Source organism: Rhinoraja longicauda, chromosome 7 (assembly GCF_053455715.1).
Source record: "Rhinoraja longicauda isolate Sanriku21f chromosome 7, sRhiLon1.1, whole genome shotgun sequence".
Taxonomy (NCBI): Eukaryota; Metazoa; Chordata; class Chondrichthyes; order Rajiformes; family Arhynchobatidae; genus Rhinoraja; species Rhinoraja longicauda.
Window position 1 is genome coordinate 44,378,554 of NC_135959.1, and position 22,745 is coordinate 44,401,298.

The window sequence follows — 22,745 nt, forward strand, 5'->3', positions numbered from 1 at the left end:
CTCCAGTCTCTGGTCTCCAGGGGACGAGCAGGGGATGGCTCAGCGAGTTCCCTCTAGCACACCGGGTCTTGTGCATCCGGCCGCACAGCTCGCCAGGGAGGTTACAGGGAGAAGGCAGGAGAATGGGTTTGTGAAGGATAATAAATCAGCCATGAACGAATGGCGGAGTGAACTCAATGGGCCAAATGCCCTGATTCTGCTGTAATTACCACTTCAAACAAAAATGATCCATTATAGCAGGAATAATGCAAATTCAACAGAGCTGTGGCTTTTTTCCAAGAAAGGTATTTCCTCCAGGTAATAAAAAAGGAACTGACGATGCTGCTTTATACCAAAGATAGACACAAAATGCTGGAGTAACTCACGGGTCAGTCAGCATCCCTGGAGAAAATGGAAAGGTGACGTTTTGGGTCGGGACCCTTCATACCGATTTCCTCAAGGTGATGGTTTATAAATACCTCGGCTACACAATGTGTCTGGGGATATACTGTACACAAATGTAGGGTAAGAAAACCACATGGAGAGTCGCTTGGAGGTTTAAAGTTACTTGGACGCTGAATACCTGCCTCAATTAAGTCATGCAACAATCAGAAAGCCATGTTCTATAATTTCTGCTTCTTAGTCGGCCAACATTATAGATGAAATGGTCAGGCTGTATGCTTATTTTCCATTGACTATGATAAAGGAGAATGCAATAAAATGCAAAGCTCCAGTCCGATCATCTTACTGGAGAAACAAGGAATTGCTGATACTGGTTTGCCAAGGAAAGACACAAAATGGCAAAGTAACTCAGCGGGTCAGGCGGAATCCCTGCACAACACAGATGGATGCCTTTTTGGGCTGCAACCCTCTTCATTCCTGACATGAAATGTCACCTATCAATGTTCTCCAGAGATGCTGCCTGACCCACCGAGTTACTCCAGTATTTTATGTCTTTCCTCGATCATCTTATTCATCTGCAGAGCACCAATTTGGTAATAAAATGTATCTTTTAACTCGATGTCAGAATCGTATCAACTGTGTATCACTAAATATCAGTTTAAAATTTTTCAGTCGTATCTTGAATAAAAGGTTTGGCGAACATTGTACTTAAGAGAAATTCACAGACTTACTCTGCTGGTGCGGTGTTTTCATGTTGAAGACCTGGTGGTATCTTTTGCGTTCTTAATGCTATTTCAGCATTCTTAAGTTCCTGTGAGAAAAGCATTTGCAGATTTAAGGGAGCCTTTTTCTCCTGCTCCAATTTCTTTGCTAATGTCCATTGTTTATATTTCTTTTTTCTTTATTTTTAGATATATTGTGTAAACAGGCCCTTTGTCCCACCAAGTCAGCGCCATCGACCACCATGCACTAGTTCTATCCAACATATTAGGGACATTTAACTATAGAAGCTAATGAATCTACAAACCTGTACGTCCTTGGAGTGTGGGAGGAAACCAGAGCACCCAGAGAAAACCCATGCAGTCACACAGAGCACCCAGAAAAAACCCACTCAGAACATACAAACTCCATACAGACAGTAGCCGTAGTCAGGATCGAACCTGGGTCTCTGGCGCTGTAAGGCAGCAGCTCTACCCCTGCGCCACTGGGCTGCCCTTTTATCCTTTTGGAAACATGGGTCCGGTACATACTTCATAACTCCAGCATTTTGTGACTATCCAACAGTATGAACATTGAATTCTCCAATTTTAGATAACTAACCAACAAACACTCACTGCTCTTTATCCTCCCTCTCTTTCCTGTACCCCACCAGTATCTACCTATCACATACCAGGCTTTATCCCACCCCATCTTTTCCAGCTTTGTCTCCCCTACAAAAGACTGGCAAATTATACTTAAAGGTTTGACGGTGGAGATGCAACGGCAAAGATTTAAAGACCGCATGGATGAACTCCAAAAATTGTTCATCCCTGTCTGGCGAAAAAAATAAAACGGGGAAGGCGGCTCAACAGTGGCTAACGAGGGAAATTAAGGACAGGGTTAATTCCAAGGAAGAGGCATGTAAATTGGCCCGAGGAAGCAGCAAACCGGAGGACTGGGAGAAAGTTAGAACTCAACAGAGGAGGACAAAGGGGTTAAGAGGGGGGAAAAAAGAGCATGAAAGAAAGCTTGCGGGGCATATAAAAACTGCCTCTAAAAGCTTCTTTAGATATGTAAAAAGGAAAAGATTAGTGAAGACAAATGTAGGTCCCTTACAATCAGAGACAGGTGAATTTATAATGGGAAACAAAGAAATGGCAGAACAGTTAAACGAGTACTTTGGTTCTGTCTTCACTAAGGAAGATACAAACAATCTCCCAGAAATACTAGTGGACCGAGGATCTAGTGGGATGGAGGAATTGAAGGGAACCCGTGGGCGGCACGGTAGCGCAGCGGTAGAGTTGCTGCTTTACAGCGAATGCAGCGCCGGAGACTCAGGTTCGATCCTGACTACGGGTGCTGCACTGCAAGGAGTTTGTACGTTCTCCCCGTGACCTGCGTGGGTTTTCTCCGAGATCTTCGGTTTCCTCCCACACTCCAAAGACGTACAGGTATGTAGGTTAATTGGCTGGGTAAATGTAAAAATTGTCCCTAGTGGGTGTAGGATAGTGTTAATGTACGGGGATCACTGGGCGGCACGGACTTGGAGGGCCGAAAAGGCCTGTTTCCGGCTGTATATATATGATATGATATGATATTAGTCAGGAAACGGTGTTAGGTAAACTGTTGGGACTGAAGGCAGATAAATCCCCCGGGCCTGATGGTCTGCATTACAGAGTACTCAAGGAGGTGGCCGTAGAAATCGTGGATGCATTGGTGATCATTTTCCAATGTTCTCTCGACTCTGGATCAGTTCCTGTGGACTGGAGGGTAGCCAATGTAACCCCACTTTTTAAGAAAGGAGGGAGAGAAAAAACAGGGAATTATAGACCAGTTAACCGTACATCGGTAGTGGGGAAGATGCTTGAGCCAATTGTTAATAATGTTATAGAAAGCAATGATAGGATCGATCAAAGTCAGCATGGATTTATGAAGGGGAAATCATATTTGACTAATCTTCTGGAATTTTTTGAGGATATAACAAGTAGAATGGATAAGGGAGCCAGTAGATGAGGTGTATCTGGACTTTCAAAAAGACTTTGACAACGTCCCACATAAGAGACTAGTGTGCAAAATTAGAGCACATGGTATTGGGGGTAGGGTATTGACATGGATAGAGAACTGGTTGGCAGACAGGAAGCAAAGAGTAGGAATTAACGGGTCCTTTTCAGAATGGCAGGCAGTGACTAGTGGGGTGCCATAAGGCTTGGTGCTGGGACCCTAGTTATTTACAATATATATATAAACGATTTAGACGAGGGAATTAAATGTGACATCTCCAAGTTTGCAGATGACACAAAGCTAGGTGGCAGTGTGAGCTGTGATGAGGATGCTATGAGGCTGCAGGGTGACTCGGATAGGTTGGGTGTGTGGGCAGATGCAGTATAATATGGATAAATGTGAGGTTATCCACTTTGGTGGCAAGAACAGGAAGGCAGATTATCTGAATGGTGTCAGATTAGGAAAAGGGGAGGTGCAACGAGACCTGGATGTGCTTGTACATCAGTCACTGAAAGTAAGCATGCAGGTACAGCAGGCAGTGAAGAAAGCTAATGGCATGTTGACCTTCATTGCGAGAGGATTTGAGTTAAGGAGCAAGGAGGTCCTACTACAGTTGTACAGATCCCTGGTGAGACCACACCTGGAGTATTGTGCAATTTCGGTCACCTAATTTGAGGAAGGACATTATTGCTTTTGACTGAGTGCAGCGTAGGTTCACCAAGTTAATTCTCGGGATGGCGGGACTGACATATGATGAAAGAATGGGTAGACTGGGCTTGTATTCACTGGAATTTAGAAGGATGAGAGGGAATCCTATAGAAACATATAAAATTTTAAAGGATTGGACAGGCTAGATGCAGAAAAAATGTTCCCGATGTTGGGGGAGTCCAGAACCAGGGGTCACAGTTTAAGAATAATGGGTAGGCCATTTAGGACTGAGATGAGGAAAAATCAGAAAGTTTTCACCCAGAGAGTTGTGAATCTGTGGAATTCTCTGCCACAGAAGGCAGTGCAGGCCACTTCACTGGATGTTTTCAAGAGAGTTAGATTTAGCTTTTAGGGCTAAAGGAATCAAGGGATATGAGGAAAAAAGCAGGAACAGGGTACTGATTTTATATGATCAGCCATGATCATATTGAATGGCGGTGCTGGCTCGAAGGACTGAATGGCCTACTCCTGCACCTATTTTCCCATGTTTCTAAATCAGTATGAAGAAACCAGACCCGAAACATCGTCTATTAATTTTCTCCAGAAATTCTGCCTGACCCGTTGTGTTACTCCAGCACTTTGTATCTTTTTTTGTAAACCAGAATCTAGAATCCCTTGAACCTACATTTGGACAGGTACATGGATAGGAAAGGTTTAGAGGGATATGGGCCAAATGCAGACAGGTGGGAATAGTGTAGGCATGGGCATATTGGGCCAAAGGGTCTGTTTCCATGCTGTGGGACTTGGCTCTACAAAATATGTTTATTGTTTTTACATACACTATCCTCTCTGCCCGCATCCCAATGTTAGAGTGTAAAGTATCTCTAGTAGTTACAAATATAATAGATTTGTACTGAAGTAACAGACACAATGGCGTCTTACTTATTTCGTTACAATACAAGAAACTAGAAGCATTTTTAATTTACCTGTGCGGATTCTATCTTGAGTTTGTCAATGGCAAGTGAATCCCTCTGCAGTCCACTTGCAACCACTGCCAGCAGTTGTTTCAGTGCCTTGATGTCTTCTTGTACTTTGAGCATGGCTTTAAAAGACATTCGACTGATCTCTTCTTGTACCTGCTTTTGTTCTTTTACAAATTTCCTGCGAACGTGTGAAGAAAATCCACAACTTTACAAGTTCTTGCGCCAGAAAGTAACAAGCCAATGATTGCATGCAAGGCCGAAGAAACAAACTCACTGAAAGTTTTCCACATCCTGACAGATAACAGGGGGCAGATTCTCATCCTTCAGCACTTTGCTTTCACTGATAGACAAAATTAAAAATGTTAACATTGAACAAAGAACTTCTTTGCAACAATTGCAACTTTTTGTTTTAATTTCTGAATATCTTGGAATATATCCAAAGATGAATTACACCGCTTGAAAATTATTTGTAGAGTTTCAAAGTGTGGAAGAATTAACATGCTAACTGTTTGACTTGATGAGAACTTAATCAGGATAGATAATAGTTTAGTTTACTTTAGTTTAGATATAAATTATGGAAACATGCCCTTCGGCCTACAGAGTCCGTGCTGACCAACGATCACCTGTACACTAGTTCTATCCTACACACCATGGATAATTTTCAGAAACCAATTAACTTACAAGTCTTTGGAATGTGGGAAGAAACCGGAGCATCCTGAGAAAACCCACGCGGTCACAGGGAGAACTTACAAACTCTGTACAGACAGCACCCATAGTCAGAATCGAACCCGGGTCTCTGGCACTGAAAGGCAACAACTCTACCGCTGCACCGCCACCAAGTAGCAGATTGTACTAACTTTCTTTGTTTTATCTCTCAGAATTTTATAATTTTGAAACAAAGTAGCAAGCTCTATTTCAGAAACCATAGCTAGATATCATATCTTCACTTTTGCTTAATTTTACATAACAGGTCAATGCAAGTTCTGTATCATATAGCAGCTACAAGTGCGATTAACTTTACAAAATAAATTAGTTGCACAAGAATTCTACATTCCAAAACCAAATACAACAAACCAAGTGCAATGTAGATGAACAAAGACTCTTATTATTCTTTATCTCTCATGACAGTGAGGAAGGCGGTGAAAGGATAAGAGGTAAATAGATCAGTTACAGATATGGGCAGTGAAATGGCTGATGGAGTTTAATCGAAACAAGTGTGTGGTGTTTCACTTTGGGGGATCGGAGGCAAGGAGAAGCTTTACAGTTAATGGCAAGACCGTTAACACCATTGATTTACAGAGGGATCTAATTTTATAGCTCCATGAAAGTGCAGCACAAGTAGATGGTAAGGAAGACGTACGATATGCTTGTCTTCATCAATCAGGGCAATGATTACAAGGATAAAGTCATGTTACAGCTTCATAAAAGTTTGGTGAGGTCGCATTGGGTGAAATTCTGGTCGCCCCATTAGATGTGAAGGCTCTGGAAAGGGTGTACAAGAGATTTGGCAGGATGCTGCCTGATTTCAAGGGCATTAGCTACAAGGAGAGGTTGGACAGGCTTTGGTTGTTTTCTCTGGAACATTGGAAGCTGAGAGATGACCTGATAGAAGAATATTAAAATTATGGGAGACATAGATTGGATAGACAATGGATAACCTTTTTCCCCCAGGTTGGAAATTTTGAAGAGCAGAGGGCACAGCTTTAAGGTTAAAAAATGGATGGTTTTTAAAAGAAACGTGCAGGGGAAGTGTTTTTTTTAAATTTTTTACCCAGAGTGTGGTGGGTATCTGGAACGCACTGCTAGGGGGCGATGGTCGAAGCAGATACAATAGTTGTGTTTGAGGCTTTTAGACAGGCACATGAATATGCAGAGAATGGAGGGATCTGGATCACTTGCAGGTAAAAGAGATTATTTTGAGGTGGTATCATGTGCACCACAGATATTACGAATCAAAAAGGCCTGTTCCCGTGCTGTAATGTTGGATACGTTCCATGTAAACACAAGCACATGCACTTACAAACAACTTACTTACTCAGGTCTAACTCCAGTCGAACATTTATCATCTGTGAAGCACAAATATGGAAAAGATTAATGACTCAATGCTATCTTTAGAATGGACAATGGACATCAATTAGTAAAAGGGCAGGGAGAATAATGCAATCTACTCCCCTACAATGTAAACCAAGGAAGGTGGGTCACAGAAGTGGCCTCAATTTTGCACCAACTACATTAGGAGCTTGACACAAAGTGCTGGAGTAACTCAGCGGGTCAGGCAGCATCTCTGGAGAAAATATGTGACGTTTCGGGTCGAGACCCTTATTCAGACTGAGAGTCAGGGGAGAGGGAAACTCGATGTGAAAAGATTCAGAACAAATAGAGAACAAAAGGTTCTGAACCTTTTCAGTCCGAAGAAGGTTTTTGACCCGAAACACCACCTATTCCTTTTCACCAGCGATACTGCCTGACCCACAAAGTGGCACTCCAGCCACTTTGTTTTCATCATCAGTGTAAACCAGCATATGCAGGGTATAGAGGGATATAGATTATGCGCAGGCAGATAAGAGTTGGTCTGGGCATCATGTTTGGCTTGAATATTGTGGGCCAAAGGGCCTGTTCTTTTGGTGTACTGTGGTATGTTAATTTCAGAATTGCAAGTCAGCTCTATAGAAAACTGAACCTCCTTAAAATAATCTACTATACTGCACCTCACTTAGTTTGCTAGAATTTACAGCAAGTTATTGACAGTCACCTTACAAATGTTCACTTCAGAGCAACAAGTTACCAGTATTATTTATAACCCAAGCGAAGAAACTGTAATCTAAAGTCGAAGAAACAAACTTTGAATTCTTTCTTAGAACAGGTATTGTTACTTCATATTTATTCATACCTGTTGCTCCACTTCCCATTTCACCCACATTCCTTCCTCTGGCTTCACAATTCGCAACTCCAGTCCTTCTGTATCACACCTTCTGTCTTTTCATCTCTGGCCTTAGTTCAACCTAATTGATCTACCTATCAAAGCACCCCCCCCCTCAGCTATATCAACCTATTACCTGCCAGGCTTTGTCCTGCCCCTCCACTTTTGCAGCTTTCACCCTCCCCCCAATCATTCTGAAGTGTCCCGACCCCAAACGTCACCTAACCGTGTTCTCCAGAGATGCTGCCTGACCCACTGAGTTACTCCAGCACTCTGTCGTTTGTTGTTACTTCAGCAGTAACTTTATACAATGAAGTTCAAATAGAGTGCTCACTTTTCTTATCAGAAGATCCACTGAAGTCTATTCCACCAAGTCCTTCACTAGCTGCAGTGGTTGCAGCAGCTGTCGGTACACCAAGATTTAAACCCAGCGACTGTCCGAGTGCTGAAGGTGAGAAAAATCACTGAATTATGTCAAAGTTGAGAAACATTTATTTAATCATTTCAAAAACCGTGAAATGCATAAAAACACACATTTTAATCATGAAATTATCATATACTTTCCATTGCTCCCAATCATTATGCAGCCACGAGGGAACACCGAACACAATGAGTAAATAATAATATATTCCTTTATTCGTCCCAACACCTCCCTCCCCTTCATGATCTAATTTTCCATCACAAGAAATAAACGATTGACTGACATCTATTACAAACCCATTGACTCCCACAACTATATCGGCTCCACTTCTTCCCACCCTGCTTCCTGCAAAGACTATCCCCAACTTCCAATTCCTCCGTCTACGCCGCATCTGCGCCAAAGATGAGGTGTTCCATACTAGAACATCCAAGATGTTCTCATTCTTTAAGCAACAGGGGTTCCCCTCTCCCATCATAGATGAGGCCCTCACTCGTGTCTCCTCAGTACCCTGTAGCTCCACCCTTGCTCCCTCTCCCCCTAGTGGCAACAGAGACAGAATCCCCCTAGCCCTTACCTCCACCCCATCAGCCGTCGCATGAAACAGATGATCCTCTGAAATTTCCGCTACATCCAACAGGATCCCACCCCACAAGCCATTTTCAAATCTCCACCCCTTTCCACCTTCCGCAGAGACCGTTCCCTCCACAACTCCCTGGTTAACTCATCCCTTCCCACCCAAACCACCCCCTACCCAGGTACCTACCCCTGCAACCACAGAAGATGCAACACCTGTCACTATACCTCCTCCCTCAACTCTGTCCAGGGATCCCGACAGTCCTTTTAGGTTAGGCAGAGGTTTCACTTGCACCTCCTCCAACCTCATCTACTTTATCCGTTGTTCAAGATGTGGACTCTTATACATCGGCGAGATCAAACACAGACTGGCGATCATTTCGCGGAACACCCTCGCTCAGCCCGCGTGAACCAATCTGATCTCCCGGTTGCTGGACACTTTAATTCTCCTTCCCATTCCGACACAGACCTTTCTGTCCTCGGTCTCCTCCATTGTTAGAGTGAGGCTAAACGCAAATTGGAGGAACAGCAACTCATATTTCACTTGGGCAGCCGATATAGTTGTGGGAGTCAGTGGGTTTGTAATAGATGTCAGTCATTCCCTCTCTCTATCCCTCCCCCACCCAAGTCACACTAGCGTCTAATTTTCACCCTACAAACAGCTTACAATGAATGGCCTGTTTCCTTTATCATCGTTACTTTGTTGCATATCTTTCATTCATTGTTCTTTATCTCTCCACATCACCGTCTGTTTCTTTCATTTCCCTTATCCCTAACCAGTCTGAGAACCCTTTTCCCAGCTAACAATCTTTTGTACATTTTCCTTGATCTCCATTCCCTTTGCCCTGTTTTCACTTACACTTCCTTATCTATGTATCGTCCTCTCCCCTGACATCAGTCTGAAGAAGGGTCACGACCCAAAACGTCTCCCATTCCTTCTCTCCAGAGATGCTGCCTGTCCCGCTGAGTTACTCCAGCTTTTTGTGTGTATCTTTGGTTTAAACCAGCATCTGCAGTTCCTTCTTACACTACTCTACCCCATTTGCCCTCACTGGGTCAATATCCCTCTGAACCTTTCCTATCCATGTACCTGCCCCAGTGCATTATAAATGTTGTTACAGTAACTGCCTCAACTACCTCTCCCGCAGTTCGTTCTACATAGCCTCCACCCTCTGCGTGGAAAGGTTGCTCCTCAGGTTCCTATTAAATCTTACTCCTCTCACCTTAAACCTAGTTTTAAGTTTTTTTATTGTCATGTGTAATAACATACAGCTATTTTATACTACAAACTCCAACTAAACTTCAAACTGCCTTGGTTGCACGAGGGAGTTTGGGAATTATTGGGGTTTTTTGCAGTATATTGGATTTTTTATTGATTGAACTTTAAAAAAAATGTTTGTCTATCATATTATCTATTGAGTAACCGGTTTTCAAAACTGTTGTACTGCTGCTGCCAATAAAAATTTAATTGTTCCACTTCAGTACATTGAACAATAAAAAACTCCTGACTCTTCATTCAGCATTAATAACTATCAAAATTTACCTCCAAACAGACAGACACAACGAAATTAAGCGGCACAGCATTAGAGTTGCTGCCTTACAGCATCAGCGACCCTGACTACGGGTGCTGTCTGTGCAGAGTTTGTACCTTCTCCGTGATCGCATGGGTTTTCTCCGGGTGCTCCGGTTTCTTCCCACACTCCACAGGCGTGCAGGTTTGTCTGTTAATTGGTTTCAGTAAAATTGTAAATTGTCCCTAGTATGTAGGATAGTGCCAGTGTACGGGATGATTGCGGTCAGTGCAGACCAAATGGGCCATGAGGACTGTTTCCACATTGTATCTCTAAAGCCTAATTAACTGTCAAAACCCACTTCCACACAGACACAAGCAAGACCATAAGAACTCCCTCGGCTGAAAACCATGTACTTACCCATAGTTGAGGCAGTTGTACCCTGAAAGAGGGTGCTACCTAAGCCTGTCAGAGCCCCTCCCAAAGTCAGACCTGTGGGTATGGATGTCGTGGATGCAGGGATTCCACCTAAATTCAATGCAAATCCCGTAGATCCTGCAGATAACCAAGTAAATCAATTATGTAGAAAACCATCTAAAAATCTTTTTTTTATTTTTTTACAGATTTGCACAAAATGTGTCCTGCAACATCACATATTTCCAAATGTTTCTGATCATGTAAAAGCAAAATCTCACACAAGCATGGGATATATGTATGAGCTACATTAACTTTAAATAGTTTACACGATGGAAACTATTGTGGAGGTGGAAGTACAATAGAACAAAGAATGCAAACATATTTGAAAATATTCTGCTATGGGAGCTTACAGCCCAACGGTATGAACATCGAATTCTCCAATTTTAAGTAATAATCCAACCTCCACCCACCCCACCCCCCTTATTAGTTTAGCTTAAGTTTTGATTCTAACATTTATTTATTTTTTCGTGTGTAAATGCTTCACGTTATCTTGTCTGCCACCCAGTTTTTATAATCATGTAAATAAAGACAAGTTTGGTTTGGTTCTGCTTATTGTCACGTGTACTGAGGTACAGTGAAAAGCTTTTCTGTTGCCTACTATCCTGTCAGCGAAAAGCCTATACATGATTACAATCAAGCTGCCTACAGTGTACAGATACAGGACAAAGGGAATAACGTTCAGCACAAGATATAACATTGAAGTTCGATAAAGTCAGATTCAAGACAGTTCAAAGGTCTCCAATCAGGTAGATGGGAGGTCAGGACCGCACTCTAGTTGGTAGCGGGATGGTTCAGTTGCCTGATAACAGCTGCAATGAAAGTTCTCTTCCCTGCACCCCACCCGGATGCACACCCATTTCTCCAACTATCCCATCTTCCCCTTCCTTCCCATCCTCTGGCTTCACATTTCATTTTATCTCCTTATCTTACATTCTTTTGCCTTTTTTCCATCTCTGGCCTTTGTCCACTCATCTGCCAATCAAAACATCCCCCTCACCTGTACCCACCTATCACTTGTCAGACCCCACCTCTTGTTCAGCTTTCGCTCCCCTCTCTCTTCCCCACCACCACTTCAATCAGTCATTGGGTATTTTTAAAGCTGAAACTGAGAGGTTCTTAATCACCCATTTCCACAAGTTCCATGTTATCCCATTTATACCTCCATCCTCTGGAATTAATTGCCATGGACAGAAGCATTCATTGGGTATTTTTAAAGTGGAGATTAATGTTCTTAATTAGTAAGGGCATCAAAGGTTACAGGGAAAAAGCTCCAGAATGGGGTCGAGAGGGAAAAATAGATCAGCCATGATCGAATGGCAGTGTAGACTCGATGGGCCAAAGGACCTAATTCTGCTCTTGTGTCTTATGATCTTACGAAGAAAGGACCCGACCTGAGATACGGTACAACAGAACATTATTTATCCCAGGAAGGAAATTGGTCTGCCAACAGTTATAATACACAACAAGGTACATGAAATTAAAACAACGAGTGGAAAGTCCAAGATTTGGCATGTGTCAAGATTGGGGTGGGGATTGAGAGGGAAGGGGTGTCAGTCTACCCCACAACAGAATGGGGAGGAGTTGTATAGTTTGATAGCCACAGGGGAAAAGGATCACCTGCGGCATTCTGTGCTGCATATTGGTGGAACCAGTCTGTTGCTGAAGGTGCTCCTCAGGTTGACCAGCGTGTCATGGAGGGGGTGAGCTGCATTGTCCAAGATGCTCCACAGTTTGAGGAACATCCTCCCCTCCAACTCCAGTGAATCCAACTCCACCCCTAGGATGGAGCCAGCCTTCTTGATGAGCTTGTAAATTCTGTTGGCGTCCATGGCCTTCGCCCTGCTACCCCAGCACACGACAGCAAAGAAGATGGCACTGGCCACCACTGATTGGTAGAACATCTGCAGCATCTTACTGCAGACGTTGAAAGAGTTGAGCCTCCTCAGAAAGTACAGACGGCTCTATCCCATCTTATACAGTGCCTCAGCATTCCTGGACCAGTCCAGTTTACTGTCCAGGTAAACTCCAAGGTATTTGTACTCCTTGGTAAACTGCACATCCACACCCTTGATAGAGCCTGGGGTGTTCCTCTCCTCCTAAATTCCACCACTGACTCCTTTGTCTTGTCGGTGATGAGCTGCAGGTGATTCGGCCCACACCACTCAACAAAGTCATTGACTACACCTCTGTATTCAGCTTCCCTCCCCTCACTGATGCAGCCCACAATTGCTTATGTCGCTTATACAAGCCCTCCAAAGATGCTGCCTGGCAAGGTGAGTTATTCCAGCACTTTGCATGTTTAAAAAAAATAATTGGACTGTAACCAATTGATGAAGACAAGTTAAGATCAAGGTCTGCCAACCTTTACCTGCTGTAGATGTTGGGAGTACAGATGGCAGGCACAGTCCCCCTGCTGCAGTAGGTGCCACGGGCATTGTGAAAGGGGTTACAGTGCCCGATGGTTTAGTGAATCCCAAACCAAAACCAGTTGCAGTTGTGGGTGCTACTGGGAAATAAATTGAATTACGTTTTAATAGCACAATAGTAATTTTAGAAGGTAAATTAAGAATGACATTTATGACATTTTACAGACAAACTATATTTTAATGAAATACATTAAGGAACTGTACTTGAGAACTTAGCAGGTACTAACACGTTTACAAAGCATTTAAACAGGTATATGGATAGGAAATGTTTAGAGGGATATGGGCTAATCACAGGCAGGTGGGTCTAGTATAGATGGGACATCTTGGTTGATGTGGGCAAGTTGGGCCAAAGGGCCTGTTTCCACATTGTATGACTCTATGAACTATTTCCTTACATTCTCCTGTTTAGCTTATCAAATATTTTTGCCACTTTATCAGACTTACCCAAAGTTAGTCCTGTCGTTGCTGCTGTTGCAGTCCCTGTAGTTTAGGAAAATAAATATGGAAGAGCATAAGTAGAAATATAGAAAATAGGTGCAGGAATAGGCCATTCGGCTCTTTGAGCCAGCACTGCCATTCAATATGATCATGGCTGATCATCTAAAATCAGTACCACATTCCTGCTTTTTCTCTAGATCCCTTGATTCCTTTAGCCCTAAGAGCTAAATCTAACTCTCTCTTGAAAACATCCAGTGAATTAGCCTCCACTGCCTTCTGTGGCAGAGAAGTAAACAAATACTTGGAGGTTTGTCAGTTAATTGTCCTCTGTAAATTGCCCCCTAGTGTGTAGTGGATGTGAAAGTGGGATAACAGTGTGAACGGCTGATGGATGGTCGGCATAGATTCAGTGGGCCAAAGGGCCTGTTTCTATATCGTATCTCTAAAACTAAAACCTATTGAGGTAATAACCCATTTTGTTTCTCTCTCCACTTAATTTGGGGATGTTAATATCAGTGCCTCAATATACAGACAAAAGCAATAATCCAGAATGTTGGAGGGAATTGTGTGTTTAACCTGTACTCTGAATCTGGCTTTGACATAGGTCACAATTGACCTCTTGGTTCCAGCTTAGATAGGAACAGACAAAAAGCATCTCGCTAAGCAGTGAGTTTATCAAACAAGTCGGTTTATTCGGGGCCTTAACAGTACGCACTGAGATACAGCCCGAGCGAAGCCAAAGTGTTTCAGTGACTCACAGCACCCACAATGTTTACATTCTCACAACACAATATTACATGTGCTTTTTACATTTTTGAGATGATTCATCATTGATCACTGTCTCTCCTAAGCCTTTCAACTTTGTTATCCTTAACCATCTGTTCCCTGTTATTTAGAAAACCATTCTCCCACTTGTCTAAACAAACGGGCACAATAAAATACACTTTCATGATCCTTCACTCCAAGGAATAGAGTCAACCTTTCCCTAGAGCCCAGCCTCTAAATCTTCTCTGCGCCCCTTCCAACTTGACATCTTTCCAGTAACATGGTGCTCAGAACTAAACACAGTACTCTAAATGCAGCCTCACTAACATCTTATAAAATAATAATATATTCCTTTATTCATTCCACACTGGTGCTGGTTGTGCAGTCTCACAGCAGCAGGAAGGAAGGACCTCCTATATCTCTCCTTCACGCACTTGGGGTGAAGGAGTCTGTCACTGAAGGAGCTACTCAGTGCAGTGACAGTGTCCTGCATGGGGTGGGAGTCGTTGTCCAGCAGCGATGTTAACTTTGCCATCATCCTCCTCTCTCCCACCGCCTGCCCAGAGTCGAGGGGGCAACCCAGGACAGAGCTGGCCTTCCTGTCCAGCTTGTCAAGTCTCTTCCCTTCTGCAGCTGAGATGCTGCTGCTCCAGCAGACCACTCCATAGAAAATGGCTGATGCAACCACCATGTTGTAGAAGGTCCTTAGGAGTGCCCCCTGCACTCCAAAGGACCCGAGTCTCCTTAGCAGATAGTCTGCTCTGGCCCTTTTTTTTTTTTTTTATAGAGCGCATCGGTGTTTTCGGTCCGGTCCAGTCCAATTTATTATTGAGGTAAACACCCAGGTACTTATGAGTCCACCCTCCCGATGTCCATTCCCTGGATGTTCACCGGTGTCGAGGGGACCTGGCTGCGTCTGCGGAAATCTACCATCATCTCCCTGGTTTTCCCCACGTTGATCCGGAGGCTGTTCCGCTGGGCACATTACTGTTGTTAAATAGTTTCAGTGGCTGGCAATGTGCACTCTCTAGGACGTGATAACTCACATAAACCTTTAGCTCAGGGCTGTTAGACTGTTGTGTAACGGCAGATGATTGCTTACGATGCACTAGGCTGCCGCAGGTAATGTCTGGCAGACATTGTGGGCTGAAGGGCCTGTGCCAGTGCAGTACTGTTCAATGCGAAGGAAGGAACTGTAGATGCTGGTTTACCCCAAAGATAGTCACAAAATGCTGGAGTAACTCAGCAGGTAAGGCAGCATCTCTGGAGTAAAGGAATAGGTGATGTTTCGGGTTGGAACCCTTCTTCAGACTGCTCAGGAGGGTTTCGATTCGGAACGCCACCAACTCCTTTTCTCCAGAGACGTTGCCTGACCCACTGAGTTACTCCAGCATCTTGCGTCTAGCTTCGGGCTGTTTCAATGCATTCTGTACCTAATCGGGGATTGTATTTGTGCATGGTAATAATCTTACTGATCTGTATGGAAAAATCATTTTCACTGATAATAAAAAAATATTGAATCAAGTGCAGAATTTGACAGATAGATGCAAAGCACTTGTTTAGTACCTTGCCGACCTCCTCTGATTCTTGATTAGTAAGGGTATCAGGGGTTTATAGGAGAGGGGGAGGCAGGAGAATGGGGTTGAGAGGGAAAGATATATCAGCCATGATTGAATGATGGAGTAGACTTGATGGGCCGAATGGCTGAATTTCACTCCTATAACTTATGAACATGACTTAATTTGAAAATACCTGCCGAGGTGGGTCCAAATGAGAATCCAGTGGTTTGTTTCTGTCCAAACAATCCACCACTAAGGCCTCCGAATGTAGATGCAGCCGTGGTAGCAGTTGGGGCGGTGGTTCCAAGATTTCCAAAGGCAAACCCTCCAGTACCACTAGGGTTGCTGAAACAAAATGGAGGGAAAGCAGTTCAGAATCAGATGGCTAAATCTTTTTTTTTTTTCTGGTTCACACATTGCTCCAAATATCATCATTACTTCCTACAAACAATCTAAGGGAGGCGAGGATTTACACGGTTGTTTGTCAAAAATGTTTGTTTTGGTGTTCACACAAACCATAAGGCCATAGGAGCAGAATTAGGCCATCAAGTCTGCACCGCCATTCGAGCATGGCTGATCTATTTTGTCCTCTCAACTCCATTCCCCTGTCTTTCTCCCCTGTAACCTTTGACACGATTAGCAATCAAAAACCCGTCAATCTCCACTTTAAAAATGTCCATTGACTTGGCCTCCACAGCCGTTTGTGGAACAGATTTACCACCCTCTGGGTTAAGAAAGTTCTCCCCATCTCGATTCTCAAAGTACTTCCTTTTATTCTGAGGCTGTGCCCTCTGGTCCTAGACTTTCCCACCAGTGGAAACATCCTCTCCACACCCACTCTACCCAGGCCTTTCATTAATAGCACAATGGGAAGAACATGCAGAGGTGCCACTATCTGGCGCCATCTTGTGGAATGGTCTTGTACATGGAGTAAATACAGTCAAAATCAACAAGCATTCCCCAATCATAACGTGTGATTCCCCAATCATAACCCCCCCCCCCCCCCCAACCACCACAATCAGTCTGAGGAAGGGATCCTACCCGAAACGTCACCTATCCATGTTCTCCCGAGTTACTGGCTGAGCCACTGAGTTACTCCAGCACCCTGTCTTTTTAATTCTACTTATCATAAAAACTGGGAGGCAGACAAGATAATGACAAGCATTCATACAAAGACAAAAACAATAACATTTTAGAAGTAAAAAAGAGATGAATACTGTTTTACAAACATTGCAAAGATTTGAGACTAATAGTTGTTATCTATTATAAAATAGACAAAATGTTATGACAAATTAAGAGTAATTACTCCCTCCCCTCTCCCATCAGGCAAGAGTTAAAGTGTGAAAACGTCACCTCCAGTTTTTTCCCCAGCTGTTATCAGGCAAATGAACCATCTTATCTCCTACCTCATTGGAGACCCTCGGACTACCTTTAGGTATCACAAAATGCTGGAGTAACTCAGCGGGTCAGGCTGCATCCCTGGAGAGAAGGAATGGGTGACAGTTCGGGTCGAGACCCTTCTTCAGACTGATGTTCACATCAGTCTGAAGAAGGGTCTCAACCCGAAACGTCACCCATTCCTTCTCTCCAGAGATGCTGCCTGACCCGCTGAGTTACTCCAGCATTTTGTGATACCTTCGATTTGTACCAGCATCTGCAGTTATTTTTCTACTCGGACTACCTTTAATCAGACTTTACCTTGCACAATGTTAGTCCCCTTGTCGTGTATCTGTACGCTGCCCGATTGTAATCATGTAGTCTTTCCACTAAGGAACATTTTGGTCAAATTAACACTACAATTTTTTTAAACTTCAGACTTCAAGACTACAAAATGGCAGACAAAACACAACAAATCTTGTGTACCGACTCAATGTGGTCTATTATTTTACACTCCTATACGTAGTGTGATTGTGCCCAATGTATAGTAGGATTGTTACTGAACAGCATGCAATAACTTCACTGACAGTAGGTACACAAGACAATAAGGTACTATTGAATCCAACGCCACAAATTGCTTCCACAATGCTAAGTAGCACTTAGCGTTACTTGACGCTATTACTTTCATTACCTACAATGTGATCAAGAGAACAAAAAGACACAGCAAAACCAAGCACATGTCTAATTCTTTAAACTATAAAGATGGCGCCCAATCCAGACAATTCTCCGCATGCTGGTCCCAGAAGTGGATCTGCAATCATTCATTATAATCGCTCTTTTAAACCTCTACTCCGACAGAATCAGACATTACTTGACTTTATCCTGCACTATATGTTATTCCTTTTATCCTGCATCTGTACACTGCGGCCGGCTCGATTGTAATCATGTATTGTTTTTCCGCTGACTGGATAGCACATAACAAAAAGCTTTTTACTGTATCTCAGTACACGTGACAATATATGAAACTAATTCTTCACTTCTCGTAAATGGATTCGCTCAAAATGGGTGCATCTGAATTGTATTCAGCACCTGTAAGAGGCACAGAAGGGCTCTCAAAAAATCAGAGGTCATCTTGAAAGATTTGTGACTAATAGGAGAACGAGGCCAGATATCAGATTATAGGTCTAATCTGTAATCATTCAGCTCATGAAAATAGCAAATCCCTAACAGGACGATTCAGAAAATATTTTCAAACATATTTTTCAAAATCTGATTAAGTTCTCTCCATGCCAATCACATTTTCTTCTGTGAATCTATGATGAATATAAACAATTTACAGATAAGCCATTTAATTTATTTTAAAATGTTTACTGCTCGAGATTTGCATGATTATGGAAAACCATACTGATTCCCGAAAAGGCCATAATAATGGATAACGACAGCAACTTAGTAATAATCTGGCACTGTACATAAAACATATAAGCATAATTAGGCCATTCAGCCCATCAGGTCTGCCCTACCATTTGTTCATGGCTGATCTATTTTTTCCTGCCAACACCATTCTCCGATCTTCTCCCTATACTGTTTGATAGGTTCTTGATTAGTAAGGGTGTCAATGTGTAGGAAGGAATTGCAGATCTCTGGAGAAAAATAATTGGTGACGTTTTGGGTCGGAACCCTTCTTCAGAATCAACCTATTCATCACCGCTTTAAAAATACCCAAAGACAGCACAGCCGTATGTGGCAATGAATTCCACAGAATCACTGCCCTCTGGGTAAAGAAATTCTTCCTCATCTCCATTCGAAAGGTACACCCTTCTAATCTGAGGCTGCGCCCTCTGGTCCAACTCTCTCCCACTACTGGAAGCATCCGCTCCACATCCACTCTACACAGGCCTCATAAAAACTCTCTCTAATCGATAGAATTGGAAAAACTTCTAGCAACAAGTCAAATCAAATACAAGGTCCCGTTGCACGTTCTTCCAAAGAAACATCATCGCTCCGAGTATTTTTATCTCCAATGAATCAGTTAAAGTATTTTGCAACAGTTGATCACGCCTTTTCCACTACCAATTGGAAATAAAATGATTGACTTTTCCTCCAACGTCCGAAGAGATTATTTGTAGATGATCCTGCAGGTTTATCCACCATTCTCGGTTCCTCCAATAGTGAAGCAGCAGCATAATTGGCCTTTCTCAGGACCTGACCATAATCAATGGAAAGCTCAAGGTCACAAGTAAACATTACTCCCACAAGTGGTAGAATATCACCAAAATCAAATAAGAGTCATAGTCATACAGCACCCCTCAGCCCTACTTGCCCACGCCGACCAACATGCACTGGCTACACTCATCCTACCTGCCTGCATTTGGCCCATATCCCTCTAAGCCTTTACTATCCATGAACCTGTCCAAATCTTTTAAATGCTGTTATTGTACCTGCCTCAACTACCTTCTCTGGCAGCTTGTTCCTTACACCCACCACCCTTTGTGTGAAAAAGTGAAATAGGAAACGTCAGATTCCTATTAAATCTTTCCCCTCTCACCTTAAATCTATGTCCCCCGGATTCCCATACTCTGGGTAAAAAACTGTGCATTCCCTTCATATTATACACCTCCATAAGATCACCCCTCAGCTTCCTGCACTCCAAGGAATAAATTCCCAGCCTGCTCAACCTTCCCTGCAGCTCAGGATCCCCGAGTCCTGGTAATGTTGTTGTACCTCTTCTCTGCAATCTTTGCAGACTAACAACATCTAAATGAACCAATGTACTCACTTTCAATAGGTTCTTAATCCACCTCACCACTGTTGTTATCCTAAAGTGACCACAGACTAGACAATTAAGTGAGAATTCCAAATAAAAACATGTCAATCAGTGAAAGAAGTCAGAGATACCGGCAACTGGAGCACAAGGCACAACAGAAAATAAATTTAGTGAAGAAAATTAAACAGTTGGGAGACAACCAACTGATTATACCCACCAAACACACACTTGACAGATGGCTAGATTTGACAGCATTGATCAAGGATAATAAACATCACAATACTGCCTCCAGCCAATGAGATTGCTGAAAGCAAAAGCAGTGTGATGCATACTGAAGATAGACACAAAGTGCTGGAGTAACTCAGCAAGTCAATCTCTAGGGAACATTGATAGCTGAAGTTTCGGGTCGGGACCCTTCATCAACTGACTAACATTATATAAAACCACGACCAACATTTTTAAGTCTTTTATCCACAGTAGGGGAGTCAAGACTGGTTCTCTGACCAGTCTGACTGTTCCCGATTAAATTTTTATCTGTTTGTTTCGTAGTCACCTTCTCCTAGCTAACAATGATCTATTCTACATTTTTAATCTCATCTCTTTTGATGTCTCATTTTCACACCTTACACTTCCTTATCACTGTGTCTCCCTGTCCCCTAACTTTCAGTCTGAAGAAGGGTCAGCACCTGTGGTTTCTTGTTTCTACATAAGGAACTGCAGATGCTGGTTTACAACAACAAAAAAGACAAAGTGCTGGAGTACCTCAGCAGGTCAGGCAGCATCTGTGCAGTGCAGTCTGAAGAAGCATCCTGACTTGAAACAGCACATATCCATTCCCTCCATAGATGCTGCCTGACCCGATGAGTTACACCAGCACTTAATGTCCATTCGTGTAAACCAGCATCTGCAGTTCCCTCCTTCTACACATTCCATGTTTCTACTTACAGAACTGCAGATGTTGATTGGCCAAAAGAAAAAGTGCTGAAATAACTCAGCAAGTCAGACAGCATCTCTGGAGGGAATGGTTAGGTGGTGTTTCAGGTCAGGACCCTTCTTCAGACTGTCTACTTCCCTCCAAAGATGCTACCTGGCCCACTTGAGTTGCTTGTCCCTCTCTGCCCCCATCTCAACATGTTCCGGCTGCGCCATGACATAGAGCTTTTCTTCTGTTGCCTCCGAGCCTTTTTCTATTGGAAGGGGTCCTAACCACCAGTGATGACCCCCTTCCCCAAATATCCTCCTCCTCTTGCACCCCCCCAATGGCCTTCTACCCTCCCTAGACCTTTTCATTTCTAACTACTGGCGGGACATTGCCCGTCTTTAACTTTTTGAATCCCCTTACCTACCCTAACCTTACACTCTCCATTACGGACTCAAACCTTCCTGAGGTCATTTGTTGCCGGCCCAGTTTTGTTCTCGCCTTCTCTTAGGAGGGTCTCATCTTCCCTGAAGAAGGAAGCGCTCCGACCCGAAACTTCATCTATCCATTCTCTCCAGAGATGCTGCCTGACCCGCTGTTACTCCAGCACTTTGTCTTTTTTTAGTGTGAAGGGGTGATGGGCTGAAGTGCCTGTTACCAGCTTGTAATCGCATCTTTTACTTTCTACCGGATAAACCCGGGCAGCAAGGGGCCAAGGGCCGGGGATCCGCGCCCCAGGACCACGCGGTGATTGTCTACCTGGCGGCTCCGAGGGCGAAGCCGCCGCCGCCGGTGGCCGGGGCGGCCGCGGTGCCGAAGCCGAAGCCGGTCGTCATTGCCTATCCGCCGGCTGTCGAGCGGCGACGCCTCCGCCTCTCCCCCGGGCCCGGAGTCAGCAGGGCCGGGATCAAACCCCGGGCAGGCCCCGACCGGGCGACCGGGCCAGGCTCCCCTCAGCGGCCTCGGGCGAAATACCCGCCGAACCACGCCGTTAGCGCAGGACGGAGCCGATTCGTGCGAAGGCCGTGCCGCCGCCGGTGCTGCTGCAGTTGCTCTTTTTTTAAATGGATCCTGGAATCGGCGGGTTTTCTGCGGGTCCACTCGGCTTCCCGGAAGTTGCCGGGCGTGCTGGGATACTGGAGGACCAGTCATATGTTTATGGTCCTTATACTGCACACCATTCCTTATTGAGCACCCCATTCCTGGTTCAGCACACCATTCCTTATTGTGCATCCCATTCCTTATTCAGCACACCATTTCTTATTCAGCACACCATTCCTTATTGAGCACACCATTCCTTATTCAGCACCCCATTCCTTATTCAGCACCCCATTCCTTATTCAGCACTCCATTCCTTATTGAGCACACCATTCCTTATTCAGCACACCATTCCTTATTGGGCACACCATTCCTTATTCAGCACCCCATTCCTTATTGAGCACTCCATTCCTTATTGAGTACACTATTCCTTATTCAGCACACCATTCCTGATTGAGCACACCATTCCTTATTGAGCACTCCATTCCTATTCAACACCCCATTCCTTATTGAGCACACCATTCCTTGTTCAGCACACTATTGTACGTTAATTGGCTTGGTAAATGTGGAAAAATATTTGTCCCTAATAGGTGTGTTAAAAATTGTCCCTCGTGGGTCTAGGATACTTCCAGTATAGTCCCTGGTGGACTCTTCGGAAGTGATGACCACAAGATACCAAATTCCTTATTCAGCACACTATTTATTATTCAGCACACTTTTCCTTTTTCAGCACACTTTTCTTGATTATTAAATGTGTCAAAGGTTATGGGGAGAAGAGTGGAGAGGGAAAGATAGATCGATGGGCCGAATGGCCTAATTCTGCTCGTATGTCTAATGAACATGAG

The 22,745-nt window shown here is 43.7% G+C and overlaps 1 protein-coding gene across 4 annotated transcripts in view; it reads right to left on the minus strand.

Moving 5' to 3' along the window:
- Window positions 1-21,972, minus strand: part of nup58 (nucleoporin 58) — a 67,538-nt gene extending 45,566 nt beyond the window's left edge. For 3 of the 4 annotated variants that reach the window (XR_013547471.1, XM_078402415.1, XM_078402413.1), the window contains exons 1-10: window positions 21,622-21,972; window positions 15,996-16,147; window positions 13,485-13,520; window positions 12,983-13,120; window positions 10,558-10,692; window positions 7,967-8,077; window positions 6,748-6,778; window positions 4,987-5,052; window positions 4,716-4,890; window positions 1,113-1,192 (exon numbers count right to left, since the gene is read on the minus strand). Coding sequence is in view for 3 of the 4 variants with exons in the window: in XM_078402415.1 (XP_078258541.1) it covers window positions 1,113-1,192; window positions 4,716-4,890; window positions 4,987-5,052; window positions 6,748-6,778; window positions 7,967-8,077; window positions 10,558-10,692; window positions 12,983-13,120; window positions 13,485-13,520; window positions 15,996-16,147; window positions 21,622-21,698 (1,001 nt within the window). In the remaining variant the exon portion in view is untranslated. The remainder of the gene's footprint in view (window positions 1-1,112; window positions 1,193-4,715; window positions 4,891-4,986; window positions 5,053-6,747; window positions 6,779-7,966; window positions 8,078-10,557; window positions 10,693-12,982; window positions 13,121-13,484; window positions 13,521-15,995; window positions 16,148-21,621) is intronic. The other variant, XM_078402414.1, reaches the window with a different exon arrangement.
- Window positions 21,973-22,745: the final 773 nt, after the last annotated feature.